This window comes from Notolepis coatsorum (assembly GCF_963971535.1).
Source record: "Notolepis coatsorum genome assembly, chromosome: 19".
Lineage (NCBI taxonomy): Eukaryota > Metazoa > Chordata > Actinopteri > Aulopiformes > Paralepididae > Notolepis > Notolepis coatsorum.
This window is the reverse complement of record NC_140183.1, coordinates 84,901,415-84,928,296: the sequence shown is the minus strand read 5'-3', so window position 1 is coordinate 84,928,296 and position 26,882 is coordinate 84,901,415. Positions and strand designations below refer to the sequence as shown.

At 44.8% G+C, this 26,882-nt stretch overlaps 2 protein-coding genes across 2 annotated transcripts in view; one reads left to right on the top strand and one right to left on the bottom strand.

Moving 5' to 3' along the window:
• cyth2 (cytohesin 2) overlaps positions 1-11,167 on the top strand; it is a 63,045-nt gene extending 51,878 nt beyond the window's left edge. The window contains exons 10-12 of the mRNA XM_084336923.1: positions 5,136-5,207; positions 5,520-5,674; positions 8,234-11,167. Of these exons, the coding sequence (XP_084193049.1) occupies positions 5,136-5,207; positions 5,520-5,674; positions 8,234-8,324 (318 nt within the window). The 3' untranslated portion in view covers positions 8,325-11,167. The remainder of the gene's footprint in view (positions 1-5,135; positions 5,208-5,519; positions 5,675-8,233) is intronic.
• A 2,832-nt stretch (positions 11,168-13,999) lies between these two features.
• Positions 14,000-26,406, bottom strand: LOC311246600 (neuronal pentraxin-2; the record flags this gene model as incomplete). The annotated part of the gene is made up of 5 exons (XM_084336750.1): positions 14,000-14,209; positions 16,952-17,131; positions 19,814-20,070; positions 22,355-22,841; positions 25,732-26,406. The coding sequence occupies 5 exons, from the start codon at positions 26,404-26,406 to the stop codon at positions 14,000-14,002; spliced, it is 1,809 nt and encodes a 602-aa protein (XP_084192876.1).
• Positions 26,407-26,882: the final 476 nt, after the last annotated feature.

The following is a 26,882-nucleotide window of genomic DNA, read 5'->3' as shown; positions in this document are numbered from 1 at the left end:
AGTCTTTGAATACACCACAGTGGGTCTTTGAATACACCAAAGTGAGTCTTTGAATACACCACAGTGGGTCTTTGAATACACCACAGTGAGTCTTTGAATACACCACAGTGAGTCTTTGAATACACCACAGTGAGTCTTTGAATACACCACAGTGAGTCTTTGAATACACCACATTGAGTCTTTGAATACACCACAGTGAGTCTTTGAATACACCACAGTGAGTCTTTGAATACACCACAGTGAGTCTTTGAATACACCAAAGTGAGTCTTTGAATACACCACAGTGAAGGCTTGATCCACAAAGAATGGATTGCACAGAGCAAGTTGCACCCTTACTTACAATTCATTATGAATTGAAAATGGGGGACCCTGATGTAAACGAGACGAAAGTCTTTCTCTGGTCTGCATCCCCTTAACAATTGTGTGTATTGAGCCGTACTGTATTGTACCCATTCTGCAATCTGTTAATAAAATTTTCATTCAATCAATCACTGTGCAGATTGATTGATTGAATACAACATACAACTGTGTTTTACTAACTCCAACCGGGACCAGGGAGCGAAATTAACTTTTTGACTCACCGGCCAGTGGCGGGTAGATGGGAAGAGTCTACCCGCCAAGCATATTTCTTACCTGCCAAAGAATTTTTGATTAAAAAAAATATATATATATATTTTATATAAAAAATTTTTTTTTAAATAAAATATATATTATATAATCATACTTGTAGTTGTATTATCTGCGAGACATCGCCACCACGCAATAAGTCAAAATGCTTGCTATCTGCAAACAGCTCCACTGTCTGTGTGTGTATACTTGAGTAGCCTCCAGCTCCAGCAAGGATTCTCCGGCCCTGCAGCTAGACCCTATATTCAGCTAGACCCTACATTCAGCATGCAAGGATTCTCCGGCGATGCAGCTGGACCCAATTTTAACGTTACGGTTATTTGGTCAAATCACATTCAACATGCCCTCAGCTAGAATACGCATTCAATCAATGTTATAAGACATTGATATCAGGAGCTATCTGTAGCTACTGCTAGCCCGGTAGATAACGTTAAGACAATTTAGTTTACTGGGACAGATCGATCTAAGTGAGCTAGCTAACGCGAGCTAGCTAACGAGGGAACGGAGGTATTATGCAGCTCATGGAGGTCCGATCTAGACTAGAGCAGACTGCTACCATTCTGAGAGCTTAACGTTAGCACTAGAGCTGCGGGCGAGCTGCTACCATTCTGAGAGCTTAATGTTAGCACTAGATGCTGCCGGCGAGCTGCTACCATTCTGAGAGCTTAACGTTAGCAGTGGCACTAGAGCTGCGGGCCGCTCTGTGTTGATACGAGCAGAAGCCAATAGTATCCCGCTGCAGGGCTGGGCGGATATGACTCGTTGCCACGTTTTTTTTCAAAATAAGAATATCATACGAACCGAATGCTGCTAACTGCCGGCGCCATCGATATTATGACTCTAGCTGCGCTTGGGCCGGAAATGAGACCCGCACAGATTTTCAAAATAAGAGTATAGTTATGAACTACACGTCCACACGCCACACGGCGGGCAGGGCTCTCAGTGGCAAGCGCCAAAGGTAAAAACTGAGCGCCCCTGGCGGGCGGCGGGCTTTAATTTCGCCCCCTGACCGGGACTATTGCCGCTTTTCCACTCCATGTTATGAACTCCTAATGTTACCGGAGCTGAAGGTCCGTCGCGCAAAAATGTCCCTGCGGACCCCCCAACCCATGGATAGTTCCACCACAGTTGCACTCAATATTTAAATAATGTTAGTCTAAATAAATGTAGACAGATAATGTACGTATTTTAAAAATAGAATGAACAGAGCAGTATTGTTTTGAAACAGTACAGTGTGTGTGTTAGTTTGATGTATGCTGCAATTTATATTGATGGCCTTCTAATTTGTTTATTTATTTATTTTAAATAACAGACACTTTTCCCTTTGATAAGAAATCCAGCCATATTCCTTTCATTGTATTTCAAATACTGCACTTTAATTTCAAGCCAAAAACGAATCTTTCCATTAACACTTTCAGTGCCAGCAGGGGGCGCACGATTTAGTGCTTGAATGCCCACCATCCACTACAATGTTAGCGTTAATAACGCCTAATCTATGTTTTAAATTATGGCTATGTGTCTAATCTGCCCGTCGCTTATCAATGACTCGTTTTCCAGTCAACATTGTCAAAGCAGATTGTTTTTCTATCGGTGAATTTTCGTTTTATAGCATTTTGAAAAGCCCTCGTTTTCAAGGAAAATAAAAAGATTCCATGATAAACGCCCTGTACTGGAATATTCTAGAATACACAAAAACGTTGTAATTTTTCGGCCTATTTATGAATCGTTTTCAAATAAACGCTAGATTATCGATAGTATGTGTGTACGTATGCACGCTGGGGCCGTACCTCATTTCCTCAACATCACACACACACACACACACACACATAGGGGACACGTTGATATCTCAGCGAATACAACTCTGATTATTCCAAGACTGGTAAAATAGATTCCTTACCTCAGATCAGATGTTCTCCAAAAAGATCATTCCAATTCCTGATCGCCATTCCAAAAATCGATCACTACTGTCTACTATCGATTGGCTACTGTGAATATATATTCCAGGCTGATTCCCGTCCCGCGATCACTTCCATGTTGAGCAGACTGTTTGCCAGCTCAGGGAGCCAGCTGGCCCCGCCTCTACATATCACTGATCCCAGGTCAGTCTAAGCGACTGACGTGCAGTTTTCAGGGATAGACGATAGGGGGCGCTTTTTCCATTCTGAGCTGCTGATGGGGCTGGTGTACCAACTAGTGCACTGCAACCTTGCCCAGGCCCGACGGGGCCCGGCCCGGCGGGTTCGGGCTGGGTAGGGCTTTTTTTTTAATAAATAATTCGGGCTCGGCCGGGCCTGGGCACCGCCGTTTTTATTTTTTTTATTTATTTATTGCGTTTTTTTCTTTTTTTTTCATATAACTAGGGTTATAGGATAACCTTCGTTTTAAGATTCGCTTTCTCTTTTGCGCCAGAGAAACATTTGGATGTAATTACTGCAGCGCGCAGGGAGAACTCAGGGGACAAGTTCAACTCGATTGGTTGTGTTGGAATATAGCCAGTTGGCGAACGTTTTAATTTGTTCTTGGGATGTATGTAGCCGGTTTTGTTAACGGTGTTCAACGCGTTGCTGACGTCTGGTGAGTGATGTTATTATTTGCTGGGTCTCGACTCGCTACCTGTTTTGTTGTGATTTTCATTACGTTGCTCTGCTCGAAATCTGATTTCTGTTTTCTGTTTGTTTGTTTGACTGAGTAGGCTATTGTGTGTCGTGTGTGTGTGTGTCAAAGAAGATTCTATAGCCTTCAATACGTTTTACGAGGCTGATGTGCGAGTCAGAGATATAAGCGAGCACTGGGAGAGACGGCATTGCGAAACAGGCTATGTAAATGCTTCTTAGTTTTGTTTATTTATTACGTTCATATAAAACCGTGTTTCGAATATTTAAAACAAATACAAATTTTTTTATATTTTAATAATAATAATAATAATAAATTTTGTCAGGTTTTCACGTGGGCTAGGGCTTAAAATATTATTTACAGTCAGGCTTATTTTCGGGCAGGGCCTGAAGTTCACGGGCTCGGGCAGGGCTCGGGCTTTATTTCAAGGCCCTTGCAGACCACTAGTACCAACGGGAGACTCTGTTGATGAAATATGAATTCAGATCGCTAATAAAAAAATAAACCGATAATTAGCGTCGTGGGCATTCAGGCATTGGGCTGATAAAACGTCATATCACGTCGTGGGCACTGAAAGTGTTAAGAACTGACAATCAGGGAATTTAAACATTGTTGACATTGTTTATATAAAGTCTAGTGCTGGCTGAGCATATTGTTTGTTTGCACGAAGTTAATACTTTGACAAATGTAGCCTATATTTTTCAGTCAGTTCGGTCTTTGTGTGCCACACATTTTTTTATAAATGAGAAGCCTGTTTAGATTTGAGTGTTACATTTAAATTTTTTATAAAAAACAACGTATATCGAACCGAACCCAAAACCGTGACCCCAAAACCGTGATACGAACCGCACCGTCCATTTTGTGAACCGTTCCACCCCTAGTGATAAGTGGATTCCACTAAAACGCTATTATCGCGTCTTTTCCTGGGATTACTAAGAATCACAAACTATCCTCATATTCAAAACGGTATAAAACGGAAATGTATGGATGAAAAAACAATCTTTTTTTTGTATGTTGACCAGAAGCAACTCACTGACAATCGACAGTGTTATTAGACCCATAGCTATAATATAAGATATATTTTAAGCACTCGCAAATTTCGCAGTCTCCCCATTGATTAAAGCGATGGCGTTCTAGCCAGAAGGTAGACGGCGACCCCTGGCGCTGGATGAGTTAATTTGTATTTTCATGACACATTGCGTCCTTTGTTTTTGTCACTATCTTTCGTCATTGCATAATGTTCGTCATGTCCTATTCCAATTCTATTTTTTACCACCTCGTTTCACCCGTTGTGCCTCCTCTGTGGATAGCAAACTGTGTTTCAGCACTATTTGTGCCGGCTTAGCGTCAGAAAAAGCCGCGCAAACCCTTTGTGGATTTGGCCCCCAGTCTTTGAATACACCACAGAGTCTTTGAATACATCAGTGAGTCTTTGAATACACCACAGTGAGTCTTTAAATACACGTACAGTGCGGGCGCCCCAGTGGCGAACCACATAGCGTGCTCAGCCGCGACACGGCCGACCCGGGTTCGATTCCCGAACCCGTCGTTATTTGCCGAATGTCTTCCCCCCACTCTGTCTCCCATTCCTCATCTGTCTCTCACTACTGGACTGCCCAGTAGAAATAAAAGCGATAAAAACGCCAAAATATAAAATAAAATACACGTACAGTGGGTCTTTGCTTCGCTGTGTCGTCTGTGACAGGCTTTGACAGCAACACTGTCGATGCTGCTGCATCCGATACATTAAAGTTGAAAAAGAGACTGAGGGATGGGGGACCCCCCCCCCCCCCCCCGTCAGGATATAGAGTAATGTATTGATGTTGGAGTGTTAACACAGTGGGGCCAGTGTGGTGCGTAATGTATTATCTTTCATCTGTCGCTTCCCTCCATAGGACAAGGAGCCACGAGGTATTATTCCCTTGGAGAACCTTAGCATCCGTGAAGTTGAAGACCCAAGGAAACCGGTGAGTCCACATTCCCTCCTGAACACACCTGAACATTATGGTTGATTATGTACATCTGATGGCTTCCTGCAGGGGAGTCATCAACTAGTTCAAGTTAGTTGATGAAAAATTGTCTAACTAGTTGACAACACAGCTAATAGTTGCTCTCCTTGGGCTGCGTGGTCTAACTGGTTGACAACACAGCTAATAGTTGCTGTCCTTGGGCTGCGTGGTCTAACTGGTTGACTGCATGGCTAGTCGACTACTCTGCCCGCTCCCTGCTGTGTATGTAATGATGTTCATCAGAGGTTTCTTGCCTCTTCTCTCCACCAGAACTGCTTCGAGCTGTACCTCCCCAACAACCGCGGTCAGCTGATTAAGGCATGCAAGACTGAGGCGGACGGTAGAGTGGTGGAGGGGAACCATATGGTGTACCGTATCTCCGCCCCCACCCCCGAGGAGAAGGACGAGTGGATCCACAGCATCACGTATGTAGGAGGTGGAGGAGGAGGGAGGGCAGGCTGGATCCACAGCATCACGTATGTAGGAGGTGAAGGAGGAGGGAGGGCAGGCTGGATCCACAGCATCACGTATGTAGGAGGTGGAGGAGGAGGGAGGGCAGGCTGGATCCACAGCATCACATATGTAGGAGGTGGAGGAGGAGGGAGGGCAGGCTGGATCCACAGCATCACATATGTAGGAGGTGGAGGAGGAGGGAGGGCAGGCTGGATCCACAGCATCAAGTATGTAGGAGGTGGAGGAGGAGGGAGGGCAGGCTGGATCCACATCATCACATATGTAGGAGGTGGAGGAGGAGGGAGGGCAGGCTAGATCCACAGCATCAAGTATGTAGGAGGTGGAGGAGGAGGGAGGGCAGGCTGGATCCACATCATCACATATGTAGGAGGTGGAGGAGGAGGGAGGGCAGGCTGGATCCACAGCATCAAGTATGTAGGAGGTGGAGGAGGAGGGAGGGCAGGCTGGATCCACATCATCACATATGTAGGAGGTGGAGGAGGAGGGAGGGCAGGCTGGATCCACAGCATCAAGTATGTAGGAGGTGGAGGAGGAGAGAGGGCAGGCTGGATCCACATCATCAAGTATGTAGGAGGTGGAGGAGGAGAGAGGGCAGGCTGGATCCACATCATCACATATGTAGGAGGTGGAGGAGGAGGGAGGGCAGGCTGGATCCACAGCATCACATATGTAGGAGGTGGAGGAGGAGGGAGGGCAGGCTGGATCCACAGCATCAAGTATGTAGGAGGTGGAGGAGGAGGGAGGGCAGGCTGGATCCACAGCATCAAGTATGTAGGAGGTGGAGGAGGAGGGAGGGCAGGCTGGATCCACATCATCACATATGTAGGAGGTGGAGGAGGAGGGAGGGCAGGCTGGATCCACAGCATTAACACTTTGAGTGCCACGGACGCGTTTTGTCGTTAGTTCATGCCGCCAGTGGAGTGCCACCAACGACATATAGCGTTTGTTTGTCGTATTTTTTTATTTATTAGCGATTTGAATTCATATTTCATCAATCGAGCCACACGCTAGTGTTGCAGACTCTCTCTGAGCTCAATTGGGAAAATACCGCCCCCTATCGTCTCTCCCTGTGTAACTGCACCCCATTGGTTTAGACTGAGGGGAGAGTGTTGAATACTATGTACTGGGGCAGAGGGTTGAATACTATGTACTGGGGCAGAGGGTTGAATACTATGTACTGGGGCAGAGTGTTGAATACTATGTACTGGGGCAGAGGGTTGAATACTATGTACTGGGGCAGAGGGTTGAATACTATGTACTGGAGCAGAGGGTTGAATACTATGTACTGGGGCAGAGGCTTGAATACTATGTACTGGGGCAGAGGCTTGAATACTATGTACTGGGGCAGAGGGTTGAATACTATGTACTGGGGCAGAGGGTTGAATACTATGTACTGGGGCAGAGGGTTGAATACTATGTACTGGGGCAGAGGGTTGAATACTATGTACTGGGGCAGAGGGTTGAATACTATGTACTGGGGCAGAGGGTTGAATACTATGTACTGGAGCAGAGGCTTGAATACTATGTACTGGAGCAGAGGCTTGAATACTATGTACTGGGGCAGAGGGTTGAATACTATTAATTTGCGTCAGGAAACAGATGGGGGGGGGGGGGGGGGGGGGGTCCAGCCTCCTCATGTTACTTCTCCGGCAAGGCATCTGAAGAGACCCAAGTTGATCGTCGTACATATTTACAGTACCCTGCGCTGAATCAATAAACGCGATCGATATTTGGAATGGCGATCAGGATTTGGAATAATCTTTTTGGATAACATCTTATCTGAGGAAAGCAATTTATTTTACCAGTCTTGGGGTAATCGGATCTGTTTTGACCTATATATCAGCGTGTGCCCCATGTGTGTGTGCGTTGATCAGGAAATGAGAGAATAGATTTTTCAGATCGCTTCTATCGCGTGCATAAGTACACATATACTATCGATAATCTAGCGTTTATTTGAAAACGATTAATAAATAAACGTTTTTTGTGTATGCCAGAATATTCCAGTAAAGGGCGTTTATCACGGAATCTATATATTTTCCTGAAAAACGAGGGCTTTTCAAAACGCTATAAAACGGAAATGAACCGAATAAAAAAAAAAAAAAAAATAAAAAAAAATATCCGTCTCGACAATGTTGACTGCAAACAAGTAATTGATAAACGACGGGCAGATTAGACACATAGCCATCATTTTAAACAGATTATGCGTTCACAACGCTATCATTGAAGTGGGTGGTGGCATTCAACGGGGGTAAGGGAGGAGGAGGGAGGGTAACCTTGGATTGCATGTATACAGTATCACAAATAACCAAATATTAAGCTTGTCTGAACATTTAACCGGCTTATCTATTCTGCATAGAGAAACCATACCTTTATCGTTGTTTCCATGGACACGGTGAATAAACAAGGCAGCACAGACGCCGTGAAGTGAAATTATTAAACTTTTTGCAACTCATTTTTCGCTTCTTATTTATGAAGTTGACTAACGTTCTTCCCCTATCCCTCCTCTCCAGTTCTGCCGTCAGTGTTGATCCCTTCTATGAAATGCTCGCGGCCAGGAAGAAGCGTATATCCCTGAAGAAGAACAAAGAAGAGCAACCGTAGATCTTTCCCTTTATTCATCCTCTGTTCCCATCCCTCTCTTTCTCTCTCACTCTCATTTCTCATTCCGACACGGGACATCCTGTTTTTTATTTTCACCCAATCCTTCTATTTTACCTATATCAAACCCGGCCCTCTTTCGAGGGAAGCAACAGTTGTCATTGGAGGATCAAGAAAAGAGGGCGGTGCTTGATATAGGTCAATCGATTCCCCCTCTTTCCCTGTCCTCTCTCTGATGCGAGGCCTCCTTGCTATCCTGTTTATGAGACTTTTGAAAAAGGCACATTCAGAGTGAAGAACTCAAACACTGTGGCTGCCTCTACTACCTTGCTTCTTAACACGACCGCTGCAATACAACCTGACTCACTACAACCAGAGCACACTCTTCCAACCACCTCCTCTCACCACATTCCTCTCTCTCTCCCCCTCTCTCTCTCTCTCTCTCTCATTTGACATTGAAGTGAACTGTGAAATTGTGTGTCTTATTCAGGGTAGCAAGCGCGGCTCCAGTATTCATAAAGAAAAAATGCAATCTTCTTTTTGTCACGTTCACAGATGGCATCTGAATAGTCTAAAGACTTTGTTTCCTGAGATAACGGGATAGGCTGAAATCCCTATTGGAATCCTTGCTAAATTAATTAGCTTTCAGCAGTCGGCAGAGATTTGGGAATCCATTGAAGTAAACGATGCAGACTAAAAGAGCTTGAGGCTATTAAGATGATACCATCATTTTCTACACTACTCTTTATGGCATGGCTACAGTTTAGAATGTCTATATTGGCATTGATAAAAGTCACATGTACCTAAATACTGTAACCATTCTGTGAGAAATGTCACTGTTCATTGCTGTTCATATTTGCTTACAGTTTGTGTAGCCGCCTAGTTAGGTCTTAATTGAAGTATCCACTGCCCTCTCTCTCAAGGCAAATCTCGATTGCCGTACACATAATTGGCTGATACAGGAGATGAGCAAACCTCTAGTTTTTGGAGCTAGCCGCTTGCCCCGGCTTATAGAGAAAAACCCTGTCTCTTAGGAACCTTTCTGAGCAATAGTCTTGAGTCGTATCATTCTGGGTGACTTGTTATATTCCCTGTTTGATAACAGTGTCTTGCAGGGTCGTCCTCATGTCCTCTGAGTGAATATCATGGCACACGATGTAAACCGTCACGTGAACACCGGCATCTTTCTCACTATACTCGCTACTCTCTTTTTTAGACGCTAAACTTAAACCCAGGTCTATTACGCTACAGTGGGTTTCAAGAAGAAGTTACAATGGCAGCTTATTACAATGTATACTTTTCTTTTGTAAATAGATGTTAGCATAATTAGTTTACAACACACATAGAAACAATTTAATTTATTGTTCTTGTTTTTCTTTCGTTTTTTTTTATTTGTTAAAATCAGGTTTTTGTACAAGCTAGTAGCGCTACTGTAGGACTGCATGTTGAAGAATTGAGGCATCATCCATAGGTACTTGAGTATTGGGTGCATTGATTTGAGAAGTGTTAGTGTTCCCTGTTGATTCTATAAAATGACTCAGACTTGAGCTGAGGTTGGACTTGCGCTCAGCCATCGATCATATAATCCTACTAGCTTTCATTTTGATTTGGAGACGTTTGAGATATTTTCTCAGTGGGTAAGGGTCGGTTTTGTACCCCTGATTTACCCTAATATAAATGTAGAGGTTCTTGAGTGAGAACGGGCTCAGTGAAATGCAAAAGTCTATTGTTTAAAGTTTAAATTGTAGAAATGATTTAAAGAAAAGTTAAACAATGGTAAAGGCAGTAGGACTGCCACCATACACTACGACTTAAAAGGAAGTCGATTTCGAAGTGAAAATGCAACAAAACAAGGAACACTAATAAATCTTTCATTTATTATGTGCTAGTTAAATTATTCAATTGTATTGAATGAGTAACGTGTTAAAGATGAGTCTAAGCCTGACCTGCCCTTTTAGACATTTGATCATTAGCTTGTCATTGAACTGACTATTCTAGATTAAAGTAGGGAAGATAGTAGCGCTAGAGTAATTGTCTACTGCACTTTATCGATTTTTTTCTTTAGCGTTTTGCAGGCTTTACAAGTGCTGTTCTTTTGATTGACAATACTAACACTGTTTAGTGCCCTCTATTGGTGGTCAGACAGTACTGCTGTGTCCTCGAGGGTTATGCTGTAAACCGTAGAGACATGTAAATTCTGTTGCCAGCAACATAGATGAGAGATTCTGACCAAAATACTGGATTTGGTAGGCTTAATATTCACCCGATTATACCACATGTCTTTTCTCCATTGTGATGGCAAACCTTAGAGGCAGACCTTTCTCTTATTCTGATGGTGTTTTAATGTTGGAGGCAGATGGTAAAGTTCCTTGTAGTTACAGATCTAGGATTGCCTTCTACTCTTCCATTGCTTACCAAAAACATCACGGGGAAAAAAGAAAAAAACACTAAACCGATGAAGTCCTAACTTCATATACTACTATGACAATAGTGAACTAGTGCTCAAACGCTGCTTTGGCACATTACATGGACACTGTGTGGGCCTACACTTACTGGGTATTCTTGAAGTGCAAAGTTGCCAAAAATAAATAGTTGGGACATCACACCTTTACAGTATAAAGAGACGGGCCTCCTTGATGAAGACAGAAACTGGGCCTGTATATTTCTGACTCCACAACCCTACCACCAACTCTTCCAGACATTTTGTTTTATTTTGTATTTATTTATTTTTATTTACTGCAAGGTAAAGATGGATAGGTCATCTGTAAATGTAGCAAAAATGAAAACCACGGTACAAGGGTGCCAGTAAAATACTGTGTAACAATAAAAAGTGAATTGAGATGACTGATTGGTGTACATGGTTCTTATTTGTCAAAAGTGGTCAACAGAACTAGCCTAACTTTACATTGGGTTGTTTCATAGAACTAGCCTACCTTTACATTGGGTTGTGTGTTTCTTCAAACTAGCCTACCTTTACATTGGGTTGTTTCATAAAACTAACCTACCTTTACATTGGGTTGTGTTTCATAGAACAAGCCTACCATTTACATTGGGTTGTTTCATAAAACTAACCTACCTTTACATTGGGTTGTGTTTCATAGAACTAGCCTACCTTTACATTGGGTTGTGTTTCATAGAACAAGCCTACCATTTACATTGGGTTGTTTCATAGAACTAGCCTACCTTTACATTGGGTTGTGTGTTTCTTAAAACTAGCCAACCTTTACATTGGGTTGTGTTTCTATCTGCTCACCACACCCCTCCAGTAGCACTAAAATATAGTTGTGTGCTTATTGTCGGTCAATTCAGTGATTGATTCACATTGGCTGCTGTTCTTTGTATCTGTAGTCTACTATTTTGATACAGTGGCCTGGCTGATGCACAAAGTCATATTGTTTATTACATGACTATCCATGGTCACAATGCCGTGGTGATGGAGGGGATACTGGAGTGTTTTTATTTGCGGAAATCGGTTGGGAGTAGTTAAGTTCAAATATCACAATGTGCTCGGCTCGCAATTTGGACGCTGCCAGCACCTCACCAGAGACGAGAATGTTTGTTATATTACCAGAAAGCACGCTGAAGAAGGGCATTTTTACTGAAACATCTGTCTGCCAATAAAAAGTTGAATTGGCCTTCTGTCTTGGACTAGTAGCTTAACTAAGCATGGCATCCTCCTGTGCAGCAGTGAACCACCTGGGTCCTCGTGTCGGGAAGAGATTACGCTGTGATTGCAACAGACTGGGATTATAGTCCTTAATCCAATCAGTGATGAGGAGAGAGGTCAGACCTCTGCTCACTGAGCTGTGTCTGATTCCTATAGAAAACCTATGGAGATGTGGAGGAACCACAGCAACACTTGTATCTTAGTTTAAAAAAATAGTTAATTTACAGTGTCAAATATTTCTTCAGATTCCCTTCAAAATCCTTTTTGGTATATGTAAGGGATAATGTATAGCTACGAGGTCATTGTCGCAAAATAATTGACCGACACGTAGTTTAAAATACCGAGCCACTTCGGCGAGGTGTTTTAAACGTCAGTGAAGGTCAATTATTTTGCGACAATGACCGAGTAAAGCTATACATTATCCCGCTTATTACATGGCTAACTTACTAACAATATACCTAATTCATTTGACAAATCGCAGTTGTTCTGTGGCTCTGTCAGCCCAAATAAAGTGATTATTATTATCGCGGGCAGCCTCTGTTCTGGCTCCGCTGTAAATAATCTACACACACTCCGCTGTCAGTGCAGACACGGCAGGTGTGTCTGATTTGCTGCACTGATGTGGGCTTGATTGCGAACAGCTGCGCACATCGGTCATTATTGTCCCACAGCGGTCATTATTGAAAAATAATGACCGCTGTCGGGGGGCTATTGACCAATCACAAGCAAGCATTTCGGCGAATGTGAAAACGCCATGTAATAACAAGAAATAATGGCAATGTACAAGTTTTAGCCTGGCTAATGTAATGAGCTATTTCAGTTTTTATTTACAAGTATAAATATGCAGTCAAGGCCAGATTAGTCGGGACATTTTTCAAATCCACAATACAATACAGTAAACGACACACTTTCAATCAAACACAAGTACATGAAGCTAATGTAGTGAAAATAACTTTAAAAAGTATAGGAATTCCTACATTCCATAAACAATTAGTTGTAAGTATATACTTACAGTATAGGTAGGTTAATGGTTATTTAAAATTAAACATGTATTTTGTATTGAATTGTAGATCTGGTAACACTACAGTATGTTACTAGGGGTGCATGTAGTGTTTCCCAGCAGTCTGTAAAACATGTCCGTACGAACCACGGTCATAGTCAGGCCTTCATAGAGTAAAACAGTGAATGGAAATTAAATAAATTAATCAAGTCTAAGTTAATAATATTAATAATTAGGAAAAAGGGTGATGGATATGATTTCTTTGGTAAATTAGCTGTATATCTTCCATGGAATTCCTTTTAAAAAAGAACCCAAAACAATCTTATTTCACGACACGCATCTATTTGATAACCAAACCTATTTGTTAACCACTTCAAACCTAGCAAACCGAGCAAAACGATGCCACTTCACCACGTGGAGGAGAGCGCCCACACGAGGCCTGCTAATGTCATTAATAGACAAATAGCTACAGTGACGGTCTTATTAACAGTATGACAATATGTCATATTTAATGTTGTGCGCTTCAACTAAAACATTAAATTGGGGAAAAAAACTAAGTCCATATAAAAATAAAAATATAAACACATTTCACGCTTTAGCTGCAACCAGCTGCTCTATATCTATAGGTCAGTCGGTCGGGCCACAAAACTCTCTTAGCAGCCACAGGTTTCATCCTAGGAGGCTGAGATTTGGCATGGAGGTCAAGTGTTTGTGTGTGCATGCGAGTGTGTGTGCGTGGGGCGTGGTGATGGGAGTGGCCTATCACAAAAAGGTTTGCAGCTATATCGCGAATTCACGCTTATTATTCCATAAAATGTCTCTGGAGTTAAAAGGAAGGCATTCTTTTGGAGTTGGACAAGGAGCAGGTGCATCGGTGGGATCACTCCACGCTGAAGCCCCCCCCGTAGGGACGGCCCACTGGGAGTCACATAAAGGGGACATTTGTCGAGTTTGTATCCCTTTTATTGATGTCGTCTACGACTCCTTCGTGCTCTTCGCGGGTCAACCTCCTCAGTGGCAGGGGTCGAAGGGATATTTTGTTACACCTCCGTGAAGCTCCACCTCCGTCTCTGACCAGGCGATGACGTCGCCGCTGAGGTGGCTGCTGCAGGAGGCCAAGCTGGACACCTCGCTGGCACTGAGGACATGCGACCACATCTGCACATCCGAGATCTCTCCCACGAAAGACTGCGTGGCGTCGAAACGACCTCCCAGAGTGTCCTGGAGATGACAAGAGGTGCAGGGTAAAGTCCACTTACTCAACGTTGTGGCCTTCACTTACATACAGCCCAGTAGATAATGGGAGGAGATCATGGTCAAAAGGCCTGTGGTTGATTCTCGCATCAATTCAACATTGATTCTGAGAGAGAGCTTATTTTACTCTTAAAGGGGCACTTAAAACTGCTGATTTATTTTGTACATAATCTCACACACGTACACAAATTCGAAACTGTTTTGCACACATTCATTTAGTTTGACAGTTATTTCAAGTAAATTAGTTTGAATTAGGCCACCGGTGATGTCATTGGGGACATTGAATCCTTGTGTTGTGTTAATTACAGCTCAATGGTAGCAGTCCCTATAAGACAAGGTGTTGCTATTTAATTTACATAATGTCATGGTGCTGTAATTAACACAACACAAGGATTCAATGTCCCCGATGACTGGTATTGCCATATTGAAACTATATTGAAACTCATTTACCCAATAATAGTCTAACTATAAATATGAGTGTGTGGGAAACTGTTTAGAGTTTTTGGACGTGTGAGATTTTGTGCAAAATAAAGTTGAAGACCTCCCCCATTTTCAATTCATCGTAACATTTATCACATATATGACATACAGATACTGCTACATCTATACATTTATGACATACCAGATTTGCAAATACAGTACTGTTTGTGATACGAAAAGAGTCCAGAAAAAAAGTATATACATTTGACGTAGTAACTGTACATTGGGGGGGGGGTACTGTACATTGGAGGTGGTTGGGTAGGAGTGGGGGGGAGGTTGGGTAGGAGGGGTGGGTGGGGGACACTGTACAACTGTACAAGCAAAACTGTACATTGGAATATTGACAAGACCATACTTGGTAATTTACTGTACATTGGAGGGGGTTGTGTTCGGACATTTACAGGGGCCAGTTTCGAATTGCAGTCTCCCGTAGGTGTTTTTTGAGAGTGTTTTTGAAAGTGGGTAGCGATTCACATTCCTTTACAGCTGTGCGTAGGGCGTTCCACATTGATGTGGCATAATTGCGAAACGTGTTTAGTCCCTTGTTTGAGCCGAATCTGGGTTTAACATGATTTGTGGAGCTCCCTCTGGTGTTGTGATCGTGGTATTCACTGACCTTTGGGAAGTATTTTGACATGTACATGGGTACCTTGGTCGTGTATTGTATCTTGTAGACCAGGCCCATTGCAAGTTGCTGTACTCTGTCGTCTACTCTAAGCCATCCTAGGTTGTCAAAGTGGGCAGGGGTGAGGTGGGTTCTAGGAGTAAGGTCAAGTAGTAGTCTGACCAGTTTGTTTTGAGATGTTTGTAATTTTGTTTTTAGCGCCTTTGAGGTGCTTTGGTACCATGAGGTGCACGCATAGTCGTAGTACCCTTGAATGAGTGCTCCTGCCAGAGTCTTCAGGGTATTCTTGTTTACCAGAGAGGAGATCCGGTACAAGAATCTAGTTCGTTGGTTGACCTTTTTTATTACATTTGGATGCCATTTTGTCACAGGAAAGATTTGCCTCTAGGATGGAACCCAGGTATGTAATATCTTCTTTCCTTGTGACAATATTGTCACCCACTGTAACTGAGAAGCCGTCGGTCTTGCTGAGTTTGTTATTTGAACCGAAGAGAATGGACTCTGTTTTGCCCATGTGTAATGATAGTTTATCAGCGAGCCATATGCAGATTTTGCCTAGTTCTGAGCTGAGGGTTTTTTCAACCTGTAAATGTAAACGGGAAGACACGGTGGAGACTGGATGCTGATATAAAATAAAACAAATAACCAATAAATATGAAGTTATATTTGAACCTCTGTTGTCAAGCCTTGTCAATATAACCCACCCCCTTTTCTCACGAATGGATGGTGTTGTAGAGTTCGCTTTTGAGCGTTTCCCAGGGCTAACGCTAGTTAGCTTAGCCTAGTACTAGTCTAGTATAGCCACTGTAGCACTTATTTTTCAGCAAATAACGTGCAATAAACAAAACGGATACATTCACTGTGTTCTGCCTCTCATTTGTTGATGAAACAAAACTAACATCAACGAACACCAAAAGCGGCGCTGATTTTGTTAGCTTACATGCTAACGTGAATGGAATATGCCAGTATAATAGTATAGCATTGTGGCAAACGCTAAGCTTAGCCTGTTCGACCACGGCTGACTGGTTGGGCACCACTGGTCTAATAGAAATAAATGCATTTGAACATTGTCCAGTTGTTGCCGTGTGTTTTTATCTGCCCAAAATTCAAGCAAGCATGAAGCATGACAGTAACGACGCTGTGTGTGTCAGCACGTTGATACAGAAGCCTCCCGTGTTTTGGTACAAGCTTGTACACCACGCCCCCCGCTCCCACCGGCGCGCACTCGAAACCACCTATTTCAAGCGTCCCAGGTTCACCGCCCCCGGGGACGAATCAGCGGGGGGCGGGGACGGGGGTGAGCGTTCCCACTCAGACAGACACACCCCTTTTTGGGCGCGACCCGGCGCTGATTCGGCCCCGAGTAGTCAGTGAGAAAGGCCCCTCACACACCGATGGCAGAGGCAACCATGCAAGGTGCCAACCTGCACATCGGGAGCAATTAGGGGTTAAGTGTCTTGCTCAAGGACACTTCAACGCACTGTGGGAATCGAACCGAGAACCTCCGGATTACCAGACGACTGCTCTACCTCCTGAGCCACTGTCGGCCCCCAGTAGTGTGTTAGTAGCAGTCTAAGCATGACGACAACTCCCTCCGTCTGTACCTGTTCCTGTCCCAGGATGAAGACCCCGCCAGGTTTGATGGGGTGCCAGGACGACAGGTTCTCCCCAGACCCCCGCCGTACCCCGTCCTGGTAGGCCTCCCACTGCCCGTCCCTGGTCGACCACGACACGCACACATGGTGCCACTTTCCATCGTCCAGAGACAGGGGCAGCGTCACCGCCTGGAGGAGACAGGGTGGAGAGAACGGTGAGGCTCCTTCCAGGGTAAACATACATAGAATAGAAATACTTTATTTATCCAGAGGGAAATTCAGCACTACAGATCGCTCACAGTAAACGGTAAACATGTAGGTAGTCGGAAACAAAAGTCACTAATAAGAATAAAGAATAAAATATGGTTCGGGATATACATTCTGTTTTTTTTTTTTTCACTTTTTCTCCTACATTTACATTGTCATTTAGCTCAACGCTTTTATCCAAAGCGACTTACAAGTTCTGTACGACAAGTCATCAGGAAGGGCACAACTCTTATCAGCTGAGTAACAATGTTCATCAAAGTGTTGAGTGCTACAGTGTAGGTTAGTTTATTAGGACAAGTGCATGACGGTAAGGTTAGTTAGGGTTAGATATATTTTTTTAATTTTTTTTTAATTTCAGATAATGGTTGAAGAAGTGCGTCTTTAGTCGACGGCGAAAGATTGGACGGGTTTCGGCTGTTCTAACTCGGGTGGGTAGTTCATTCCACCATTGTGGGGCAAGGACTGAGAATAGGCAGCTTCTCCTTGATGACCCTCCCGGAGCTCGGATAGGAGTAGGTCTGAGGCGGCCAGAAGATGCAGAGCGTAGGGGTCTTGAGGGTGTGTAGTTGGAGACCATTGACCGGAGGTAGGCGGGAGCAGTTCCCTTTGCCGCACGGTATGCTAGGTCGAGGGCCTTGAAGCGGATTTGTGCAGCAATGGGGAGCCAGTGCAGGTCCCTAAGAAGTGGGGTGACATGGGCCGACTTCGGTAGGTTTGAGATCAGGCGGGCCGCTGTGTTCTGAATGAGTTGAAGAGGCTTGGTGGCAGTGGCCGGGAGGCCAGCGAGCAGTGTGTTGCAGTAGTCTCCTCCTGTTTTTCTGTGTTTTTCTCCCATCCCAATTTAGTCGTTATGTCAATTCCCCCCTCCCCTTCCTGGTCGTTGCTCGCATGTGCCCCCCACTGGTCGGTCTAGGGAGCCCTGAAGTCTATCAGATGCTTCCTCATTGGCGAGGTGTAACGTGTGGGAGGTCACACTACCCTCGCCATCTCCCTCCCTCGCTGTGCAGGCGCCCTGACCGACCTGTAGGAGTCGCTGTTTACAACGACCAGAATACCACCCCACCGGCTTCCCTCCCGCTGACTCTGCCAATTGAGCCAGTATGACGGCCGGCCAAGCCGGAGGCAACGCTGACAGCCGGATTCGATACCAGTGTCTCTCGCGTTTGTGACGAGCGCTTAGTCCGCTGCACCACCCAGCCGCCTCGGGATATACATTCTAAAATATAGAGCCAAAAATATACAGTAAGTGTACAGTACTAAGTGTAAACTTACTGTATATCTCTGATTCTCTGTACATACTGACATTAGAGACTGCACTAAGCATGGCTGCCCTGCCCCCATGGTTGAAGCCATACAAATGTGTCTATCTATCCCACAATGCAAAGCATCTAGCGTTAACCATTGCTACCAAACATTAGAGCTGCTATGTCAGCTACCAAATGTTACAGCCAACACTAGTACAGTAGTTAACGTTAGCTGCAATATGTAAGCTGACGTTAGCTCAAATTTTTGGTAGCTAATGTTGACGCTAACACTAACTACAGTAACAGCAAAAGAGGATGTGTTAAATGCTGGGTAGATTAGGATAACTGAGGGACATCATCAATGGGAGCAGCCATACTGAATACAGTCCCCCATTAGATCCACTCTTGGTGGACTAGTCAGTCCTTAGGGTTGTGTCGAATAAGACTTTTTTAGTTCACTTTTCTTTTAGTTGATTTCGATTTTTGTTTGTTGTTTGTTTTTCCTTCTGAATGAATTATTTCCTGTAAAATAATAACCACTCATCTAGCATCACAATCTCAAACATCTGCTTTTGTCTTTTAATGAACCCAAAGAGGTAATTCAGCAGGATTGTTGGATTCATTTGCAGAAGGTCGATGCAGAAAATGCACTTTTACAGATCAGTCAACAGAATATATGGACTCCTGGAAGACCAGTCTTCAAGCTAAAAGAGATCCAAATAAACAAAAATACTAGGAGTATTGGTCAATTAAGAACTTCAGTCAAGGACAGCCCCTACTGGCACATTTCATCTGAGAAGTTATAAACTCAGTATGTCTACTCTCTACCTGCTGCTGCTCATTCATCTCACCCATCAGCCAGAGACTGAATGTGGCATGCTGGCCAATATAGTGGACATACACTTAAATGGTAAATGGCTGCATTTGTATAGCACTTTTATCCAAAGCGCTTTACAATTTGTTCCTCACATTTTACCCATTCACTCACACATTCACACACCGACGGCGGAGGCGACCATGCAAGGTGCCAACGTGCTCATCGGGACCAATTAGGGGTTAAGTGTCTTGCTCAAGGACACTTCGAGAATCGAACCGGGAACCTCTGGATTACCAGACGACTGCTCTACCTCCCCGAGCCACTGTTGCCCCTTACTTAGGAAGTAGCTCAGTGGTTCTACTGTACCACTCACCCCTATTATAAACCCATCCCTCTTAATGACGTGACACATGGAAGGTGTGGAAGCAGCTTAGACGGCAGGTGGAGGGAGAGTCTTAGAGCTCAGTCACAACCACCGTCAGTCGGGGCTTAATCAAACACTACAGCAGCTCTACGCTGTATGTTAAGCTTTCTCTCGCTTACCTTGTCATCTATCAAGAGCTCCACAGGGTTGTTCCCCCACTCGATGAGCACCAGTTCATTGGCCTGTCCAGGCACAGAGTAGGAGAAAGGTGTCCCCAGGCCAGCCCCTGCACCTCCTTTGATCCACATACACAGGGTCAAGGCAAAGATCTCATGAAGCAGAGTCCTCTTCACCTTCCCATACATGTAGTTTGTTCTCATGGGGAAGCCGATCTGGAAGGCATCGGGACTCTTCTTCAGTTTCTTCCTGCGGGAACCTGTTAAAAAGGGCAATGTCATAATTTCAGTTTTGAATAGGATATTCAGCACCTCATGATCACTTACTATCAGTGCCTGTGTGCACTAGTGTGACTGTAGCAGCAGATCAGTGTAGACTAGAGCAGGGGTTCCCAAACTTTTCAGGCCGGGACCCAGAAAATAAGGCGTCAGAGAGCCGCGGCCCAATGCACATCGGCAGGCTTTTTTTTTTATTTTCTTTTTTTTGCCAGGCGACCGATTTTTTTAGCCAAATATCACTTCAATCCTATTAAGTTAGTTCAATTTAGTTATTCATTTATATGTGCTATTTATGAGAGGGCTAACTTGTTGCAAAATAATAATGATAATAATAATAGCCTCATTAAAATACTATTGTTGCTTCGGTTGTTTTCAGCGTTTTATGTGCATAATCTGTTATTTAGTTTGAAATGTTCGTTGAAATAAGTAGATTTTTCGTTTTTGTTTATTTATTAAGTTAATATAAAACCATATAGTCACATTTTAGAATACAACTAGAAACACTGTCTGGCCTGCTTCTAAGTTCAGTGACCTGACATAAACATTTTTTTTCTTTTTTTTTTCTTTTTTTAAATCATCTCGCGGCCCACCTTTGGGTCGCGACCCCGACTTTGGGAACCACTGGACTGGAGTAGACTGCCTGTGTGCACTAGTAGCAGCAGATCGGTGTAGACTAGAGAGTAGACTGCCTGTGTGCACTAGTAGCAGCAGATCAGTGTAGACTAGAGAGTAGACTGCCTGTGTGCACTAGTAGCAGCAGATCAGTGTAGACTAGAGAGTAGACTGCCTGTGTGCACTAGTAGCAGCAGATCAGTGTAGACTAGAGAGTAGACTGCCTGTGTGCACTAGTAGCAGCAGATCGGTGTAGACTAGAGAGTAGACTGCCTGTGTGCACTAGTAGCAGCAGATCAGTGTAGACTAGAGAGTAGACTGCCTGTGTGCACTAGTAGCAGCAGATCAGTGTAGACTAGAGAGTAGACTGCCTGTGTGCACTAGTAGCAGCAGATCAGTGTAGACTAGAGAGTAGACTGCCTGTGTGCACTAGTAGCAGCAGATCAGTGTAGACTAGAGAGTAGACTGCCTGTGTGCACTAGTAGCAGCAGATCGGTGTAGACTAGAGAGTAGACTGCCTGTGTGCACTAGTAGCAGCAGATCTGTGTAGACTAGAGAGTAGACTGCCTGTGTGCACTAGTAGCAGCAGATCAGTGTAGACTGGAGAGTAGACTGCCTGTGTGCACTAGTAGCAGCAGATCAGTGTAGACTAGAGAGTAGACTGCCTGTGTGCACTAGTAGCAGCAGATCGGTGTAGACTAGAGAGTAGACTGCCTGTGTGCACTAGTAGCAGCAGATCGGTGTAGACTAGAGAGTAGACTGCCTGTGTGCACTAGTAGCAGCAGATCAGTGTAGACTAGAGAGTAGACTGCCTGTGTGCACTAGTAGCAGCAGATCAGTGTAGACTAGAGAGTAGACTGCCTGTGTGCACTAGTAGCAGCAGATCAGTGTAGACTAGAGAGTAGACTGCCTGTGTGCACTAGTAGCAGCAGATCGGTGTAGACTAGAGAGTAGACTGCCTGTGTGCACTAGTAGCAGCAGATCGGTGTAGACTAGAGAGTAGACTGCCTGTGTGCACTAGTAGCAGCAGATCGGTGTAGACTAGAGAGTAGACTGCCTGTGTGCACTAGTAGCAGCAGATCAGTGTAGACTGGAGAGTAGACTGCCTGTGTGCACTAGTAGCAGCAGATCAGTGTAGACTAGAGAGTAGACTGCCTGTGTGCACTAGTAGCAGCAGATCAGTGTAGACTAGAGAGTAGACTGCCTGTGTGCACTAGTAGCAGCAGATCGGTGTAGACTGGAGAGTAGACTGCCTGTGTGCACTAGTAGCAGCAGATCGGTGTAGACTAGAGAGTAGACTGCCTGTGTGCACTAGTAGCAGCAGATCAGTGTAGACTAGAGAGTAGACTGCCTGTGTGCACTAGTAGCAGCAGATCGGTGTAGACTAGAGAGTAGACTGCCTGTGTGCACTAGTAGCAGCAGATCGGTGTAGACTAGAGAGTAGACTGCCTGTGTGCACTAGTAGCAGCAGATCAGTGTAGACTAGAGAGTAGACTGCCTGTGTGCACTAGTAGCAGCAGATCAGTGTAGACTGGAGAGTAGACTGCCTGTGTGCACTAGTAGCAGCAGATCGGTGTAGACTAGAGAGTAGACTGCCTGTGTGCACTAGTAGCAGCAGATCAGTGTAGACTAGAGAGTAGACTGCCTGTGTACCTGTGAGGTGCAGCTGATTCAGCATCGACTCCAGCTTGGTGCTGGCGTGCAGCCCTGAAGTCAGGTATCCTGCACGTGGAAGGTAACCATGGCTATCTGCTTCGTTATTGTTGTCATGGTGATTGTCGCCATGGTCACCGTCGCCATGGTCACCGCCATTATCGTGGCCGTCACTGTCATGGCGGCTGTCGTCGTGATGGTCACTACGGTTCCTGTCGTCATGGTGGCCGTCGTCGTGTCCGTTGTCACGGTGATCATCATGGTCATTTGGGTGTCTGTCGTCACTATCGTCATCATGGTGGTCATCGTCGTCGTCAGCATCGTCGTCGTCGTCGTCGTCGTCGTCATGGGGACCGCTGTCGTCGTGGTCACGGGGACCGGGGCTGCTGAGGGCGGCGGTGTGATGCAGCTGTTGCTCCAGAGTGTCGATCTTCCTCTGAAGCAGCTCCTTCAGAGTGCTGGAGTAGGTGGTGGATGTGTTCCTCTTCTGCTGAACCAACGAGACGGATGACAACATCATGATATTATACGTTCCCTACTTTATTATGGAACTATTCATCTTTCCTCTCGGGGGCAAGACTATGTGGTAAAACCCACCTTATTGTATCTGCTTCTTGCCCATTTATTCATGTACTGTATGTGTCTTCCTGTATCTGCCTCTGTCTGTCTGTCTGTCTGTCTGTCTGTCTGTCTGTCTGTCTGTCTGTCTCTTCCCTCCAGGTAATCCTGCCCTGGTTACCAGCCATCGGTGAAGATCACCATAATCGACACTGATCTCAGACCTGGACCCCCCCCCCCCCCCCCCCCCCCTGGCACCTGTCTCTTCTCACAGTCCCGAGAGCCGGGAGAGATGAATAGAGATTAAGGTTAATAATAGATGAATGGGTAAATAGGTTGATGTATTTAATTAAATACGCAGAGTGATATATTTGGCGGAAACGATGTATGAACAGAAAGCTAGACCCGGTCGAAGTCCACCATAAATTGTGCCAAATCCATTTAACACAAGTTACTGGACCCATTAACCTTGTGCTCTATATCCCTGGGCCCACCAGCTCAGGCAGTGACATCATGTCCGCTCCCGTTTTGTGCTACTGCCCCATATCCTGTCAACCTGCCAGAAACAGGAAGGGGACCTAGAGACCAAGTGTCTCTCTTGCCCATAGATATATATAAAGACTTGATGACGCAAGGCGGAGTCTCCCGCGTAGTTCACCGGCGGCCATCTTGCTACAGTTAACTACTGCTCATTCAAATTTTGGAAAGGAGCGCGCTCATCAATGTGACTCATCGAGGAAGGGGCGGAGCAGCGGCTGGCGCGAGCTCTGGGGAGACCCAGAAAAACGTTCGAAGCTTTTTTTTTTCTTTTTTCAAAGCGGTCCGCCTGAAAAAAAGCCTTTGAGTGGACACGTAGCCTAAGGTGAGTGATCTGCACAAACAAAAATACTCTTAACTCGCTGAAATCTTGACTGATTTACAAACGGTTTGGTTTATTACAAACGTTATTAACGTGGCTATGATTGTTGCTTGGAAGAATTTTTATTTATTTTCATATGAAAGTCCATTATAAGTATGCAGTATGATAACTACATCTCGTAGTTATGCAATTATGCCACATCAATTATGCCACATCAATGTGGAACACCCTACCCAAAGCTGTAAAGGAATGTGAATCACTACCCACTTTGAAAAACACTCTCAAAGAACACCTACGGGAGACTGCAATTCGAAACTGGCCCATGTAAATGTCCGAACACAACCCCCAACAATGTACAGTAAATTACCAAGTATGGTTGTCAATATTCCAATGTACAGTTTTGCTTGTACAGTTGTACAGTGTTCCCCCCACACCCCTCCTGCCCAACCCCCCCACCCAACCACCTCCAATATACAGCCCCCACCCACCCCACCTACCCAACCCCCCCCCAATGTACAGTTTCTACGTCAAATGTATATACTCTTTTCTGGACTCTTTTTGTATCACAAACAGTACTGTATTTGCAAATCTGGTATGTCATAAATGTATAGATGTAGCAGTACTGTATATCTGTATGTCATGTATGTCATATATGTCCTGATGAATTGAAAATGGGGGACCCTGATGTAAACAAGACGAAAGTCTTTCTCTGGTCTGCATCCCCTTAACAATTGTGTGTATTGAGCTGTACTGTATTGTACCCATTCTGCAATTCAATCAATCAATCTCTGACGTTTTTAACAAACCAAACGGTTGAAAATTGAGCAAGCTATGGTTATTTCAATAGTACATGCACTATAGACATTCATGTTATGAGTGGGCAACATTGTGGCAACGTCGGTCTCCGTTGGCCAGCCGCGCGGGTGAGTCATCTAGTCTTTATATATATATCTATGCTCTTGCCTACAGTACAGTAAGAAGAAGAGAAGAAGTCATTAACAATCCTTTTGGAGAATTGTTTTAGGACCAATGGGTCAGAACGGAATACATACTCATGTGCAAACGGAATATGACTGATACTTTGAGCTCCGAGCCTTCACATTTAGCCTTTATCCTATTTTCATACTAGCGCTTGTTTCCCTATGCTTTCTCTTTTGTTGATTTGAGCTCTATTCTATTTAAATCTTGAAAATAATTTCTTATGCACCCCAGTTGCTATTGCATGTACATATTTGTGTTTTATTACATGTATATGTACATACATACCAACTATTTCGCCTGTTTTATTCTCCACCCATCGATCATCCATAGCAACACTACTATCACCGACATCCCTTGAACGGCCTTTCTAAGGTTTTTCTCCTCCACATTGCGTGTGGTGCTTTTTTCCTATTGCCAGGTTTTTAGTGAGTTTTTCCTTACCTTCGCTGTGGTATGTCTGGGAGTGTTGCATTTCTTTACCGGTATTTAACATTTATTTTGGATTTCATGGTGGGTTTTTTGTTCTTGATTTATTATGTTTCTTCTGTGTTTAAAGAAGACTTGTCCGGCCCATGGGGACATTAACTGTGATTGCGGGCTTTACAAATAAATTTGATTTGATTTGAGCAGTAGGCCACACAGTGTGTCACCCAACTCCAATTGTAATGCCAGTACCTTGATGAAGGGCCTTGGCAGGAGTATACCTAACATGAGGTAATACGTCATGAATATGTCTTGGGTGCTGTGCTTTTGGGCTCCAGCTGCTGTGTTTATTTGATCAAACAGTGCTCTGACACCAGCATGGCTACATCAACTGAAGGAAAAGCCATTCATGGACATACTGTGTAGACCTGTCATGTTTCAGTTATATTGTACCCTTTGTTAACTCATTATCTTTTTCTTTCCTTTTCTGTAGCATTCTCTCTTTTCTCTTTTTTATTCCCCCCTCTCAGTTCAACAGACTTCACTAGCTCCTCACCTGAAGGTTCTCCAGCCTGTCCTTCAGCGCCTGCAGCATCCTCTCCGTCTGCTCCGGCGATGATGTCACGTCCCCTGGTGTCGCGTATTTATCCTTCCCCGGGATTTTGCTGTGACCTCCGTCTGACCCGTGGTAGTTCGGTGATTCCGGTATCTGACCCTGTTGGTTGCCATAGTGCCCGTTGTCAGGGTAAGCGGGGTGACTGCCCACCAGCCCGCCGTGATGGGAGGGCGAGCCGCGGTGGTCGTCGTGCACGCTCACGCTCCGTCCCAAGCCCTCGCACAGGGTGAGCTTGGCGGTCAACTCCCTGATGGTCTCCCTCTGGTCCAGGATGGTCTCCTTCTGCTGGACCAGGCTCTCCCTTAGATGGAGAATGGTGGCTTTGGCCTCCTCCGTCATCCCCCACCAGCCGTTTTTAGGAGGCACCCCTGGTGGGCCGTGGTGCCCTGGCCCGCCGGGCCCTGACCCCCCCACACCCGGCCCTCCGGGGGGAAAGCAGGCTGGGTCGGCATCCGCGGGGATGGGTGTGCACACGAAACGTGGGTGGGCTCCGTAGTCGTAGTCGGACCCCGGTATGGCACTGGTAGACACAGGGTAGAGGAGGAGCGATGATATAGAGAGAAGGAGGGCAGGGAGGGAGGAGCCGGGAAGGTGTAGAGGTAGAGAGGTCCTCATGTTCCTCACACCTGTGATGTTATGTTGATCCTTCTTGTTGTAACTATACCGTTGAAGATAACAAATAAGACTAGAACCAGATTTCCCACCACTCAGTGAACACAGATCACTTGGGGGGGGGGGGGTTACAGTTTCTGGGTTGAAGGTTTTATCCTCCTTGGTTGTGTGAGAGAATGCACATTGTTATCCTATAGGAGTGCTGTTGTCTCTCTCATCCTTAGTGCAGCTGGAGAGTGGAACAGACCCTGTAAATGAAACAGCAGAGGTTAGATAAATGTGTCGCAGTGGTGACTTTCCTAAATTCCTACATTCCTAAACATTCACGACCCAGTGAGCGGATGCCTACCTGACCAGTAACCTTAGCATGTGTCATGGTAATGTACCCTGTATACCTATAGCCAAGGATTGGCACACTTGCCCCAGTGACATGTGGACCAGATTTCACTACTTTACACAGTCAAGTGAACCTCAGTCTA